The sequence below is a fragment of the Bacillus rossius genome, chromosome 1 (assembly GCF_032445375.1).
Source record: "Bacillus rossius redtenbacheri isolate Brsri chromosome 1, Brsri_v3, whole genome shotgun sequence".
NCBI classification, from domain to species: domain Eukaryota; kingdom Metazoa; phylum Arthropoda; class Insecta; order Phasmatodea; family Bacillidae; genus Bacillus; species Bacillus rossius.
Genome location: NC_086330.1, coordinates 71,365,439 through 71,378,781, shown reverse-complemented (window position 1 = coordinate 71,378,781; position 13,343 = coordinate 71,365,439). Strand labels below are relative to the sequence as shown.

The 13,343-nt window shown below is 34.4% G+C and overlaps 1 protein-coding gene across 1 annotated transcript; it reads left to right on the top strand.

The window, feature by feature from the left end:
• Positions 1–569: 569 nt before the first annotated feature.
• LOC134529444 (uncharacterized) lies at positions 570–12,884 on the top strand. Its single transcript, XM_063363591.1, has 5 exons — positions 570–779; positions 5,871–5,923; positions 7,866–7,994; positions 8,994–9,101; positions 11,745–12,884. The coding sequence occupies exons 1-5, from the start codon at positions 570–572 to the stop codon at positions 11,902–11,904; spliced, it is 660 nt and encodes a 219-aa protein (XP_063219661.1). The 3' UTR covers positions 11,905–12,884.
• Positions 12,885–13,343: the final 459 nt, after the last annotated feature.

Here is a 13,343-nt window from a genome sequence, read left to right as displayed (position 1 = left end):
TTCACAGTAATGTTCCTTATGTTACGCAGGAAGACATTTTCCGAAAATTAGATCCCATGGGTGGTAAAAAAACCAGGCAACAGTGGGTACTTTGTCTGCATGAGAACAGGATTTTGCATTGTTCATGCCTTCTGCGTCTCCATGGCAACGGGCATCGCGCGGCAGTGGCGTACCCACAAGGAGGGGCATGTATAATGAGCGGCGCAAGAGTGATCTGCCTGTAGACTGCCGTAGCGAAGTACGGGTACATCAGTTGTACGTTGCGTGCACGAGTCGGGAAACCATCGGTGCTATTCATTTTCTCTCTGGTACATTATACAGCATTGTAATAAATTTTCACTGTATTTGTTTTATTTACCATTACTGTAAATGGGAGATGTGGCTTAATTTTTTTCCATTAGTATAGCCGTGCGAAGCCGGGTTCGGGCAGCTAGTATTTTATAAAATGACGATTTTTTCTGTTAATTATCTATTACTGACAGGTTGATACAATAATTTTTTTTAATTTGGCAATTAATACTCTATGAGATAGATTAACGGCTGTTTATGACAAATATAAATTTAAACCCATGCCTTACCTGGGACACAAACCCAGAACCCTCGCGCCGAACGCCGGCACGCACCCAACTGCACTCCGCGAGTCGGCACCGCCCGGGCCACGGCGAGTGCTCTCTGATTGCAGGGGCGTGGTGACGTCACTGGCACTGCTGTTGGTGCCAGTGGCTGCTGTGATCAGGATGCCTCGCTCGCTCGTCTTCATTGACGGCGGCACTTACAAGGTCAGTTTGGTTGGTTACGTGCGCTTATCTGATTTACCTGCCTCGTCAAGTCCGCGGTCATAACACTTCTCCCTTGAGCCCAATATCCACGGCGACACCGTTTGTGTGATTTAAAAATGACGACTTCCTTCAAAGTCCAAATATATTTTAGCTATTTGTTTACTAAACATTCGGCTACACAATATATTTTTATGGTGCTAACAGTAATGACACATATTAGTTAAAGGAATACAATATTTATCTAAAACAATTTTCATTGACTGATGCCATTGCTGGCTTACAATGGTTTGTCAGGAACAACCTCCAAGAACGACTACAGGAATGAATTATTTAACAAGTGATGAAAACGCCAACATCAGCTGAGGCCAAATTATACGTGCCTAGATAGCAATCAGTGTGAACCGACAATGGCAGATGTTTATGAAATTATTGCATTAATAACAAAAATATTCTATTGGGCAAAGAGTGGTGGATGGAGGTGAAAGGTAGCGATGAAAAATATTTAACCCTAAGGATCTATGGATCGATAAACGAAGAAAAATTATATGCATCGATTTATACATATATTTTACAAAACACTATTTTACTATTAATTTCGTACTTTAGTTCACGTGTCAGTACATTTACGATGGATGGATGAATAATTAAATTATAGTTTAACTGGAATGAGGATTAGTTTAAGAAAAATAGGGAAGCAATAATTAATGCTTAAAATTAGAAACCAGCCCAGCAATTATCTGGCGTTATTTCGGTAAGCCATGGAAACTGAAACATGATGGTCAGTCTATGTTTTTAACTCGGGTTCTCCGAAACACAAGTTCAGTTTTTCACCACTGCACCAACTCACTCGATAATCAGAGTGTAATAACTTAAAATAGCATTCTTGTTTTGATAATTGCTGACACATTTCGATTAATACTTGGCAATATTTCTTGTACGTCCGTAAAAATGTTTTTACGTATTTCTGAAGATCTTGTACCAAATGTAGGCGATTCTAATGTATTTAGGTGTATTCTATGAGAAACGGCCCATTTATTACAAATCGTAAAATCATTCACTAGTATCTTTGCATAAATTTACTGACAATATTTTTTTATTACAAGAGTTAAGAAAATACGTAATTAATTTTAATTTATGGGGCAGTTGAAACAAGTGCAGTAATTGTAGTGTATGTGGCAGTGTTTTTGACCAAAAAATGTCCTGTAACAAAATTATAATGCACTTCCATGGTACCAAACTATAATGATGTAGTGAAAATAATGTTAAAGCAAAAATTTGTATTCAAATTCAAAAACAAACACTTAAATTGATGATTATCACTTTAGTGGCGTTTGTTGAGTTCATTTCCACTTTAAATTCAGTTTCTAATTTTTTTGGACAAATGTTTAAAATTTAGTCGTGAACTCAGCTTCTTGTTTGTAAGAATACCATTGTAAATGAATCAGTCATTTGAGAAACACCTCATGTCCATTTTTTGTCGAATTTGAGTTAAACACACAACATTGTTAGTAAAGGCAAGGTACATCATATATGTATAAAACACATTTCCAATACGTAAACACAGTATAATAGATGTTCAAACATTCGTTCATTTGAGAAAAACCACATTTCCTGGAAATGTGTTGTTTCTCAAATGACATGATTTGTAGCTGGTGGCAGCAGTGCTCCTACATATTCTATGCTAACCTAAAGTAAAACAGCTGTAAATGTGTTCAGTTTGTTGTTTGTTCTTGTCACGCTTTGTTTCTGAGCAAATATGAGTTCAAGTGTATATTAGTAATTTTTAAAGTTTAAAACGTAGAAAAGTGCAGAATCAATTAAATATAATTGTGAAAGTGTACAAAAAGTCACGAGTGAAGAAAGAAGAATACGAAAATTGGAAAGGAAATTTAGTGAAACCAAAAGAACACGGATTAGATTGCAAGTAAGTGAACCTATAAACATAGTATAGCCTAATTGGTTTGCATATGCTTGTAAAGTTGGTGCCATTAAATATAAAGCTTACCTTGTTGAAAATTTTAATTATTTTAAACACTAGGCCTACTTGATTAACCTATCTGCCAAGGTTTGTTAAACATTGAAAAATATTTTTGAGGATGTTTCGTTTAATCTAAGCCAAAAAATTCAAAATATCTTTTAATTATTCACGTTTAACATAAATGTATAATATCTTAACGGCTTTTAATTATTTTGATCTAATGTTGTTTGTATGTATGTTTAGATGTAGATTGAAATGTATCCTGGATAAAGTTACAGAGGACAAAGAAACTGAAACATATATAAAGTTCACTGATTTAAGTACCAAAAGCGAATAAAATGCTTATCTTCAGTCATTGATTAAGTGCAAGCAGACAGAAAGAAAAAGACGTAAAACGGACAATGGTGAAACAATAAGTAGTAAACTAAAGTCGCATTCTTTTACATATTCTGTGTCTACGTCTATTGGAAATGTAAAGGTATGTAAACTTGAGTTTCTTTCTGCCCATGGCATTTGTTCTGAACGTGTCAAAAGACTATGTAAACTAATGTCACAAGCAAGTAACCAAGAGACTTACGAGGGAACGCTAAACCAGGATATATTATAAAGACTATTGACTACTATATTGCTTCTTTTCCCCCGACAGAAGCCTATTATACCAGTAGATCTTACAAATAACTAAACTTAAACCTGAATGTAAGAATTATGTGGCAACTTTTCAAACAAAAACATCCAGATCTGAGTGTTGACTACAAGTTTTATTTGAGATCCTTCCATGGCATTTTTATTTTACTTTTAGTAGGCGAATTTTTTTTTTTTTTTTTGCAAATGTGAGAAATTATCTGTCAAAATAAAAAGTCCCGCTTTAAATGACGCTGCTAAAAGAGTTTATGTTGCTGAGTTCCTTGTCCATAAAAGGAGTGGAAGGAAGATTTTTAAGACAATTGAAAATATCAGATGCTTAACATATAAAAACGTAGCTGGTATCAGTATGGATTTTATGCAAAACCTTCATCATCCCCAAATACCAGTCCAAGAAATCTTCTATTTGCGACAGTTGACGGTGAATGTTTTTAACATTCATGATATTAAAAGTAATAAAGCCAGGAAAAGGCCTAATGAAATTTACACATTTCTAGTAGATTATATCAGTGAAGTTCTTGATGCTGGTGTTAGGCATCTTCATTTTTTTTCTAATGGTGCAGCCGGACAAAATAAAGACAATGACGTTGTGAGGCTGATTCTACCCTAACATAAACCGGCCGATTTGACAGCATTCGTCTCTACTTTCCCATTCGGGGTCATTCGTACCTCTCATGTGACTGAGACTTCAGTGTTACTAAAAAATAAATTTAAAAAAACTGACACGATTTTTTTAATGAAGCGATATGCAGAGCTAATGTCACATTCATCTGTGGTTTATGACACGTTCCAAGTTGAAATTGTAGAAAGTGAAAAAGTAAAGGATTTTCAATCATGGTGGCCTCGGTTTTATAAAATGAATGTAATACCAACTGAAACTCAAGCTAGGAAGATTCTTAGAGAAAACAAAATAAAATTCAACATTTAAATTTTTATGGATTTTCATTACTCTAACAAACATGTGGGCCAAGTTAAAGCAAAAACCATTATTGATGGACTTAACGAGCATACTTTTGACTTGAAAAACAGGAAGAATATTCACAAGAACTTCCAACAATCAGTGTCTACCTAAAAAAAAGTGTTCCTATAAATATTAACAAAAATAATAATCGCAAGAAATTCAAAAACTCAAGTGACTGATTCAAATATGTATAAAAAAGGTTTTATGTACGTTCTTCATCTGTAATAACAGCGTTATCAGAATAAAGCCATTTATAACCACGTTAATTTCTTACTGAAGAGTTGGATTGTACAATTTTCTGCTAGAGTCACTTTGAAGAGCAAAATATAGAACATCTAATAACCATATTCATATATTCTCAAGTAGGTACATAAAAATTGCTCGTGTCTTATCAAGCTATTGATTGGTCTAGTATAAAGGTACATCAGGGAGGTATTCCAAGACATTTTGGTCAGGTAGCGAATAAGCACTACCTCGTTGGGATACAACTGTAACCTAACTCGCAGACTGTATTCCAGAACGTGTCTAAACCCAATCTCTGTTAGGTAACGAAAAAGCAACTCTGCACTAGGCTATAAACTGATTTCAATGAATTCTAGCGGACGTTTGGCAACCATCGATACCTTTGCTACGCCAAATATCCTACAGATAGCAGTACTAGCGTACGAATTAAATTCGGTAATTTAAATTTTCTCAGGTACTTTTAAATTGCTATTTTTTATTGTTATGACCAATGAAGTGTACAATCTGTATTCCAGGATAGTTTCACTAAAATAATGTTTCATTTGGCATTCAAAAACGCTTGGTACGTTTCCTGATAATCATAAAAACGATTGAATACGAGTTAATGGCACCAGATGCGATTCTGCCATGTGAACGAAATCAACGAAAAAGTTAGCTCTGAGCATGCGCGTAATATTGGCAACTGGCCATATATGGTTAAGGTACAGGTTTAGCATTTTTAACACCTGAACCCTGGTTTTTGTGTCTTGGAATACCGACGTAAAACAAACTTCATTTTTATTATTTGTTAAGTTTTTGCTATATTTATATATTTGGCTTAAAAAATCACGCTTTTCGTATCACATGTGTTTTCAGACACATTTGGCTTCCTCCACCAGACTTATACAATTTTCAGTTTGACACAGGTGGTGGGCTCTATAATTGAGTTTTCCATGTGATAGCCCCTTGATAACCAAAATAAAGTATTAACGTTTTATTTATTTGTAACCTTTCATTTTATGTGCACTTTAATTCCAAAATTAGGTCGTAATGTTACTTTAGGTAACGAAAGTTAAAATTATATAGATAATTAAAACAATTGGTAAGTAAAGTTCTAGATTGAATAATTTAATAAACACGTTTAATTATTTATCAATAGGTCTATGTTAATAAACAACAATTTAAATAATAGTTTTGTTATATATTTCGTAAATCTCAGTTTGTTATAGGACTAGCGGTTCCTGTAGAATTTCGGACAAGGTTTCTTTCTTGGTCCTACAATTTCCAGTTCCAGTACACACTTCCAGACAACATCACAGAATTCACCACAGTATCTTCCAGGCAAGTAACTAATAATTCGAACAAATAATATAAATTTAATTATACTTGTTATGAAATGATAACCACAAAAAAGTTCTTTCATAAGGAAAAAAAATTAAAAATTATTGTTCTTAAATATTATTTTTCTATGCTTCCATGGTGTATTTTAAGAATCACCCAATGGTTAATATTATATATATATATATTATATATATATATATATATATATATATATATATATATATATTCAGCGTCCATTTGTTTGTGCTCACAAAACTCTAAAAGTAGTCGATAGATTGACTTGAAAATTTAGACGCAACGTTGCGTTTAAATACGCAAATGATTTTATGGTAAAATTTTCCAATAAAATCCGGAAAATTTCCGGGAAGTCCTTCATTTTCAAAGTAAGAAGCATGAATTTTGATACTATAATTTTCGGTTTTAAATAAACATACCTATACGGTTGAGAACGTGTTTGGAAAAAAAATGTATACAATTTTTAATAGAATTTTTATTCGTTTTAATTAAATTATGATAATATGTAGTTTATATCGATATTATCTCTGGCAAGTCCAGCAAGAAAGGAGATTAGACTCTTCAGAGAATGAATATATTCTCGTTGAAATTCGTGAGCGAATATATATATAAAACATTTTTTCTCCGCCATCTTTGGTTATCGCTTGCCATAGTACGTGTTTCACGAGTTGGCTCACAAGAAGTCATTGGAAGCATTAGACGATACATTAAAAGAGTTGAGAAATAATCAGGTTCAATTTGATGAAGCCTCGGTGTTACTCTACGGTGACTTCAGGCTAACGCTTCCAGTTATACCTCGCTCAACACTAGTTGATGATTTGAATGCCTGTTTGAAATATTCAACTTTTTGGAGCAAAGTAAAAAAAATTAATTTTACAAAAAATATGAGAGTTCAGCTTCAGACGTAACCAACAGCTAACATATTTTCAAGACAATTACTCGAGGTTAGTAACGGCACTGTACCTACAAATCCTCAAACAGGAAAAATCAACTTTCCACCTAAATTTTGCAATATCATGAATTCAAAAGAAGAATTAGTAGACAAAGGTTTGAATCAATTATCGAAATCACGCATGGTTAAGTGGAAGAGCCATTCCCGCGGCTAAAAATGTTGACGTTAACGATATGAACAACATAATTCTAAACAGAATCGCAGGTGAAACAGTGACATACAAATCCATTGAATCCATGATAAACCAAAATTAAGTAGTGAATTTTCCAGCGGAATTTATTAATTCACTCGATGTTACTGGATTACTGTCACACATTATGAATTTTAAAATTGGAGTCCCAATATATAACTCCGAAACATCAATCAGCTAAAGTTATGCAATGGCACACGATTAGTAGAAATTTAAAAAAAAAGTATAAACATCCCTTAGCAAGTGATTTGGAACACAAAGTTTACTGAATCGTAACCATGGCTAGTTATCTTCAAGTAAGCAGGCTCTCCCTTATTTAACTGATATTTTTGCTAGTAAATTCAAACCAAAATTAATTGAGTAAAATATCATATGGCTTTTTATATAGAGGTAAAAAAGAGCTCTATGACAGTCTCTGCGTCATTATTTGTTTTATTTGTGTTTAATTTATCGGGGCATGGATATTATTTTAAGTTAATATATTTTTAAATTTTTTAAGTGAATATATTTATGTACAAATGTTTGCATATATTCTTTCATGCATGCATTCCTACATGTATGTATTTGAGATAACATAGAAGTACACAAGTAGTTTTTTTGCTTAATATATTTACAGCTTTATGAAGAGTTATAGTTGTTTTACAAATTTATTGAAAACATTTAATCAAAATATTGTTGGTAAAACTCATATGATTTCACTGTAAAAATAAATTGCCAAATATGCGAAAAACTTTAGCTTCGTAGCGTGCTTTGAAACTGTTTCATTTGGTGTTGTTTTACAGCAGGTCGTTAAGAAATGCGCCAACTGTCTTCCAAACAAACAATACTAACATCAACAGTAATACGACTGCTGCAGAGGGAGGTATTATCCACCGAGGAGTTATCTACAGGTCTCTGGAGTCTGCGTTGAGCAGGTGGGGTGTAATGGCTTCATGCATTCATCCACGTAATAACCAAATGGATGGCAACTCCCTTTTTTGTTTTATCTCACGTGAAACGATTCTGTGTGTGTAATAATTTTTTCACAATGATGTTTTTACCAGTTATTTTCTCATGTAGTTTATCTAAAACTTGTAATAACCCGCTGCTTCGCTCGTGCAATTTCAAGGTTTTTGATTGTATCTTGCCATTGAAAGAAAAGTATGTGATTATTAACGGACAGTAATGTCCATGCAAATTTTCAGAACTAAGTAAATATGGCAGCATGCGTTAAACAAATAAAACCATACCGATCCCATTTTTTACCACAGATGTGAACTCCAAAATATTTATAATTAACTTATATTTACAGTGAATTTTAATTTATTTTGACAATTATGATTAAGGACTCAACTTTTTTATTATTTAGAATTATATTAACCCATGTTCCAACTTAAAAAGGTGATGGTTCAGAAAACTTTTAATAAGAGAGGGTAGCTCAAAGTATTTTTTATAAATTACTACCAATATCTTGAATTTAGTTTAAATTGATTTAAAAATATTACTGTTTGTTAAATTATTCAACCATATTAACCATATTTTACCCTTTGAGGAATAAAACTTCAGCGAGAATGATAAAGGTACGTAGATGTTGTACTTTTTTTAACAATATCTCATAACACACATACTGATTGATTACATCCGATGATACGTTTTTTATGATAAAAATTACACCCCCTGTTTTATGTTTTTCATTCAACAAAACACATATCAAAGATTAGGCATCCAAAGTTTCTTTTTATGCATTTAACAAGCATTCAGGCGGGACTTGGACTTGAATAGCCTATGTGGTTTTTAAATGTTAAGAACGGTTTCGTTTGTGTTAAAACATCTGTTTCTGAATGTTTAAATTTTCAATTACTGTTTGCACGAGGGAATACTGACTCACTCATCAAAGATAATGGAGTGCTGATGTTTAGATGTTTACCTTGCAGAAAGGGCGTGGACGGTCGCGCATGCGTTCTGCGCAGCATATGCGAGGCAGCAGAGACGCCACTTCACCACGACGGGCTGATTGGAGAGTTGCTGCACACTGTGCTGACGTGAGTAGCTCCTGTTATACGAGATGTGGCTATTAAATAACAGGACTGATGCTGCTCCCAGCAAACTGCGAGCGTGTCGTGACATGTCCGAACATGACTGTGTCTGATGGTCCTTCCCCCACCCTGAGCCAAGCATTTATTATTTTATTTTTTTATTTTATACTTTTGGTACACCAAATCACAGATACATATATACTTTTTCAATTATTTAATAATTACAAAAGAAGAGCAACTTATGAAGTACACAGCCCTACGACAACTTAATGTTAAGCATTTAGAGAGACTAAATTTTCGATATTTGACATACATAAAACAAAAAATATTCAATCAAACTTTTACGTGAATTCAGGAGAGGATATACGTTAAAAAATAATGTTTCTTTAGCACATTAATATTTACCACATTCTCATATCATGAATACATTTTTTAATCTACTTTTTTATAATTGTTACTAAATGTTTGTAGTCTACCTAACGTTGAATGGTCATAATTTGTATTGAAAAAGATTTTTTTTTTTAGAATTGGCCCTCTGTGAGTACATGAATCAAATAAAGTGAGAGAAAATCTATGTGAGCTCCAGAAAAATTTCTAAAATGTTTCTTCTGTGTCACAAAATAATCTTATTACACTTCAATTAACAATAAAGCTCACTGTTGTATTATTTAAGAATTTGCTACAGTAATTTAAGCTGTTTAAAAACAGTACTTAGATTGTCTTCATGAAATTAGTGTTTTTTTTAATTGTGGTACACTTTAACTAGTACAGAGTAGATGAAATATTATTGTTTTCTTTTTCTATCAAAGTAACGGCAAAATTTAAAGTTATGTTTAATATATTTTAAATATTTGTGTTATGTCGCTGCTTGCATAACATGAATAATTATTATGTATTGAACATGTTTGGTATTGCGTAAAGACACATTTTATGTCACATAAATTTTTATGTATTTATTTAATTTTATTAATTTTTTTTTGCTCCCACGTAATTTTTGGTTTCCGTGTTGTGATTGGTTGCTGCCAGAACAGCGCACAATTAAATGTTTCAATCATCTAATCCTTTCATAGATTGTTGAGCCATTTAGAAGATCAGCCATATGTGTAATGGAAGATAGAACAAAATGTGTTTAACTGGCTAAGGTAGCTACTAAACTTTATGAACTTAAGTGTGATTAAATCGATTGGTAAATTTGTATTATTGTGACATTCGTACAATTTAAGTGTGTAGTGTGTGTCCGGTCGTCTAGAAGGCTTTAGTAATAATTTATTTGGCATTATTTACAAGTGTGCTAAAATTTGATAGCTTAAAATCAGTCACGCCGATGAAAGTCTTGTTGGTGATCTATGGTGAGCCGTTCATACACAGTCTATTGATCCCGTTGTGTTTTCTGGCACTTAGACGAGCACGTATGTAAGAGTTATTTTACTATACAAACAAATGTTTAATATACTTTAACATATTTTTACGCCAATAGCATCTTTTTTTTTGTGAAATACGCAAATACGCGGTCGTGTATATAATAGGCCTAGTACTACGAGAATAGCTGTAGGAGATAAAGAGCCCATGTAATATTAGCCGAGAATTGCTGGTACAAATTTAAACTGTTTGTTGCTGAAACTCCTAAGATAAATTTTAATGTATTTAGAAAAAAATCTGAATAACTGAGCTAACTTTTAGTGATTTGAGTTAAATTTTTAATTTATTATTTTTAATAAAGTTGCACGTATCTGAGATAAAAATTCTAAATAAGAAATTTTGTAGTGGTATGCCCATCATAGAGACGGTAGATACGGAAATTCGGAATTAAATATTATAAATTTTATAGATTGAAGTATCTTAGGAATATAAATAATTTTCCATAACTTTTTATTTAAGACTGTTTCATATCCAACCAGACTATAAAGTGCCTGTGTATAGTGTAAATATATAAACCTTGCCTTGTAGCGCATGTTGAAGTGTTGTTGTGTGCCATAAGCTAATGACGTAAATATTTTTAATTACTCTTTCCACGTTACATTGTGTTTAATTACAGTAATGAAGAATCCCTGATATTTCATTATTTGGGACAGGAAAATGTCATTGCTATTTATTAAATTTATCAGAAGCCTGTCGGTCTTGGTTTGATGTGCATCTCATATGTCATTCAACACATAACTGTGTTTAAAATTACAGAAGTTATAACTTAATATAATTTAACATACTTGTAATACAACTTACAGCCTTGTGTGCAACTAAAAATAATAATACAATATTAATTCACGCTTTTTTCTTGCGGTTATTTATCAAATGTTTATTTTCAATAAGGATATTGATCCTCCAAACAAATAACATTAAATTTACCCCTGAGCAACTTTAAAAATAAAATATTCTCGTTTTAAAATTGTAAAATCTTTTATGAAAGCTAATCATATCATTGCGTCATAAACACGCAGCGTAAAAATTTACCAACTTTATTTCAACAAAATTTTGGTTTTCTTAGCTTTTCCCCTTTTGTTCATAAAGTCATTACATGATTGCTGATTAGTATTTTGTTTGTGTTAGTGCGAATACTATAGTTATAACAGTTTTTATTAATTTCGAGGTGTTCCGACTGTGTAACGTAAATTAAAGCCATTCAATCATACTGTATAACATTTTTTTTTGTAGACCTGACTACGGCTCCAGCAGTGTGGAACTCATAGACGCAGACTACCTGAAGGCCCAGCAAGCAGGAAGGAGAGGCAGGGTGGACTGCAACTACCTGTACCCAGAGTGTCCGCGAGGGTTTGGTCTTCTGGATCTATTCACGTTCCAGCAATACCTCTAGAGAACCGATTACGCTTTCCGTGATATTCCTGTATGGCAGGATAACGATAAAAGGTTGAATTAATTATCTTGTAATGAAATCAGGACTGGAATTTCTAATATTTTATAATAATGATTACAAGCAAGTGTTTAAAATTTACCTTAATAAGTATAAATGTAACGAGTGTCTAGCAAATTTAACCATTAAAACTTTTTCAAGTATAATATACATTTCTTGCTTTGTTTCCAAACTGTAAGTGCTTATTAAAAACGTTACTGCAGTCAATGAAGATATTTTCGGCAGGTCAGTAGCTGCTCCGAGCGCACAGCAGTTGTGGTCTGCGAACCCATTCTGTTTCCTTCTAACGAGCGGGTCATCGGAGACTACTTCAGTGAGCCCGCCTCTCCTAACCGGGCCGGTCTCATGGCCTCTGGGTCGGGCGGACGAGATGACTGCACTGATGATCGTCTTACACAGACACTACACCTCACTCGCCCAGCGAGTGACTTACTCGTTGCCTATCCCTGTTCCCCAAACGGGCCGCTTTTTCCTTCACAAGCAGTTCCTAGGACGAATCGTTTCCATTACATGGTTGCTTCGTCGTCCTTGATCATGCAGCTTCGGCGCAGCCTGTGGGGAACTACTGACTGGATTCTGGACCGTCTGAAGAAGTTTCCCTATTTAAACCGTCCCGCCAATCTTCTAGAGAGTTTGACATTGTTCTTCGCTAGTCTTGGTTTCAAAGACATTCACGTGCTTCGTATCTGCGCGTGGCTTGCGGTCAGGCGGGGATCTCACGCACGTCAAAGGGCGCTACGCTGATAGGCGGTCAGCGCATGGCGGGCTCCGCGGACCGCGGCAGGTCCCAGGGCGACTGCAGCAGCGCGGACACCAGGGACAGCGGACAAGCGTCGGCCCACGGGCGGCAGTCCTCGTGCTCGTACGCCGACTGGTACTGCTGCTGGGGCTCCGGGGCTGAGTAGCTCCCCTGTGGAGGGAACCTGCAAGCACGGCGCAGCGCAACATCACGGAGTGCGTCTCGCGCATCACGCACAAGTAAACAAGTATGTTTTAGTTTATAGTTTTTTGACAATTGGTAAAAAAAATGTATTGTAATTTTGATGGCCGTAACGAAAATTGCAACATTACAGAGTGGGGAATAAGATTCCAAGATGGCGGAAAGTTCTAGAAAACCAAATGGTGGAATTCAAAATGGTGGAAAGTTTTAGAAAACAAAATTGCGGATCCAAGATGGCCGCCGGGGTAAAGGTCAAGGTCAAAGGTCATCTAATATGGCTGCCGTGATGTCAAATCTAAGATGGCGGACACCGACACCTCACGAGAATCTCTATGCTCGGAAGAACTAGTTGGCACCTCGCACCTCGGTCTGACCCTAGGTCCGATAATACTTTTCTATTCTACTGGCAATTAACTTAAAAAAAAAAAAAACAATATGGGTG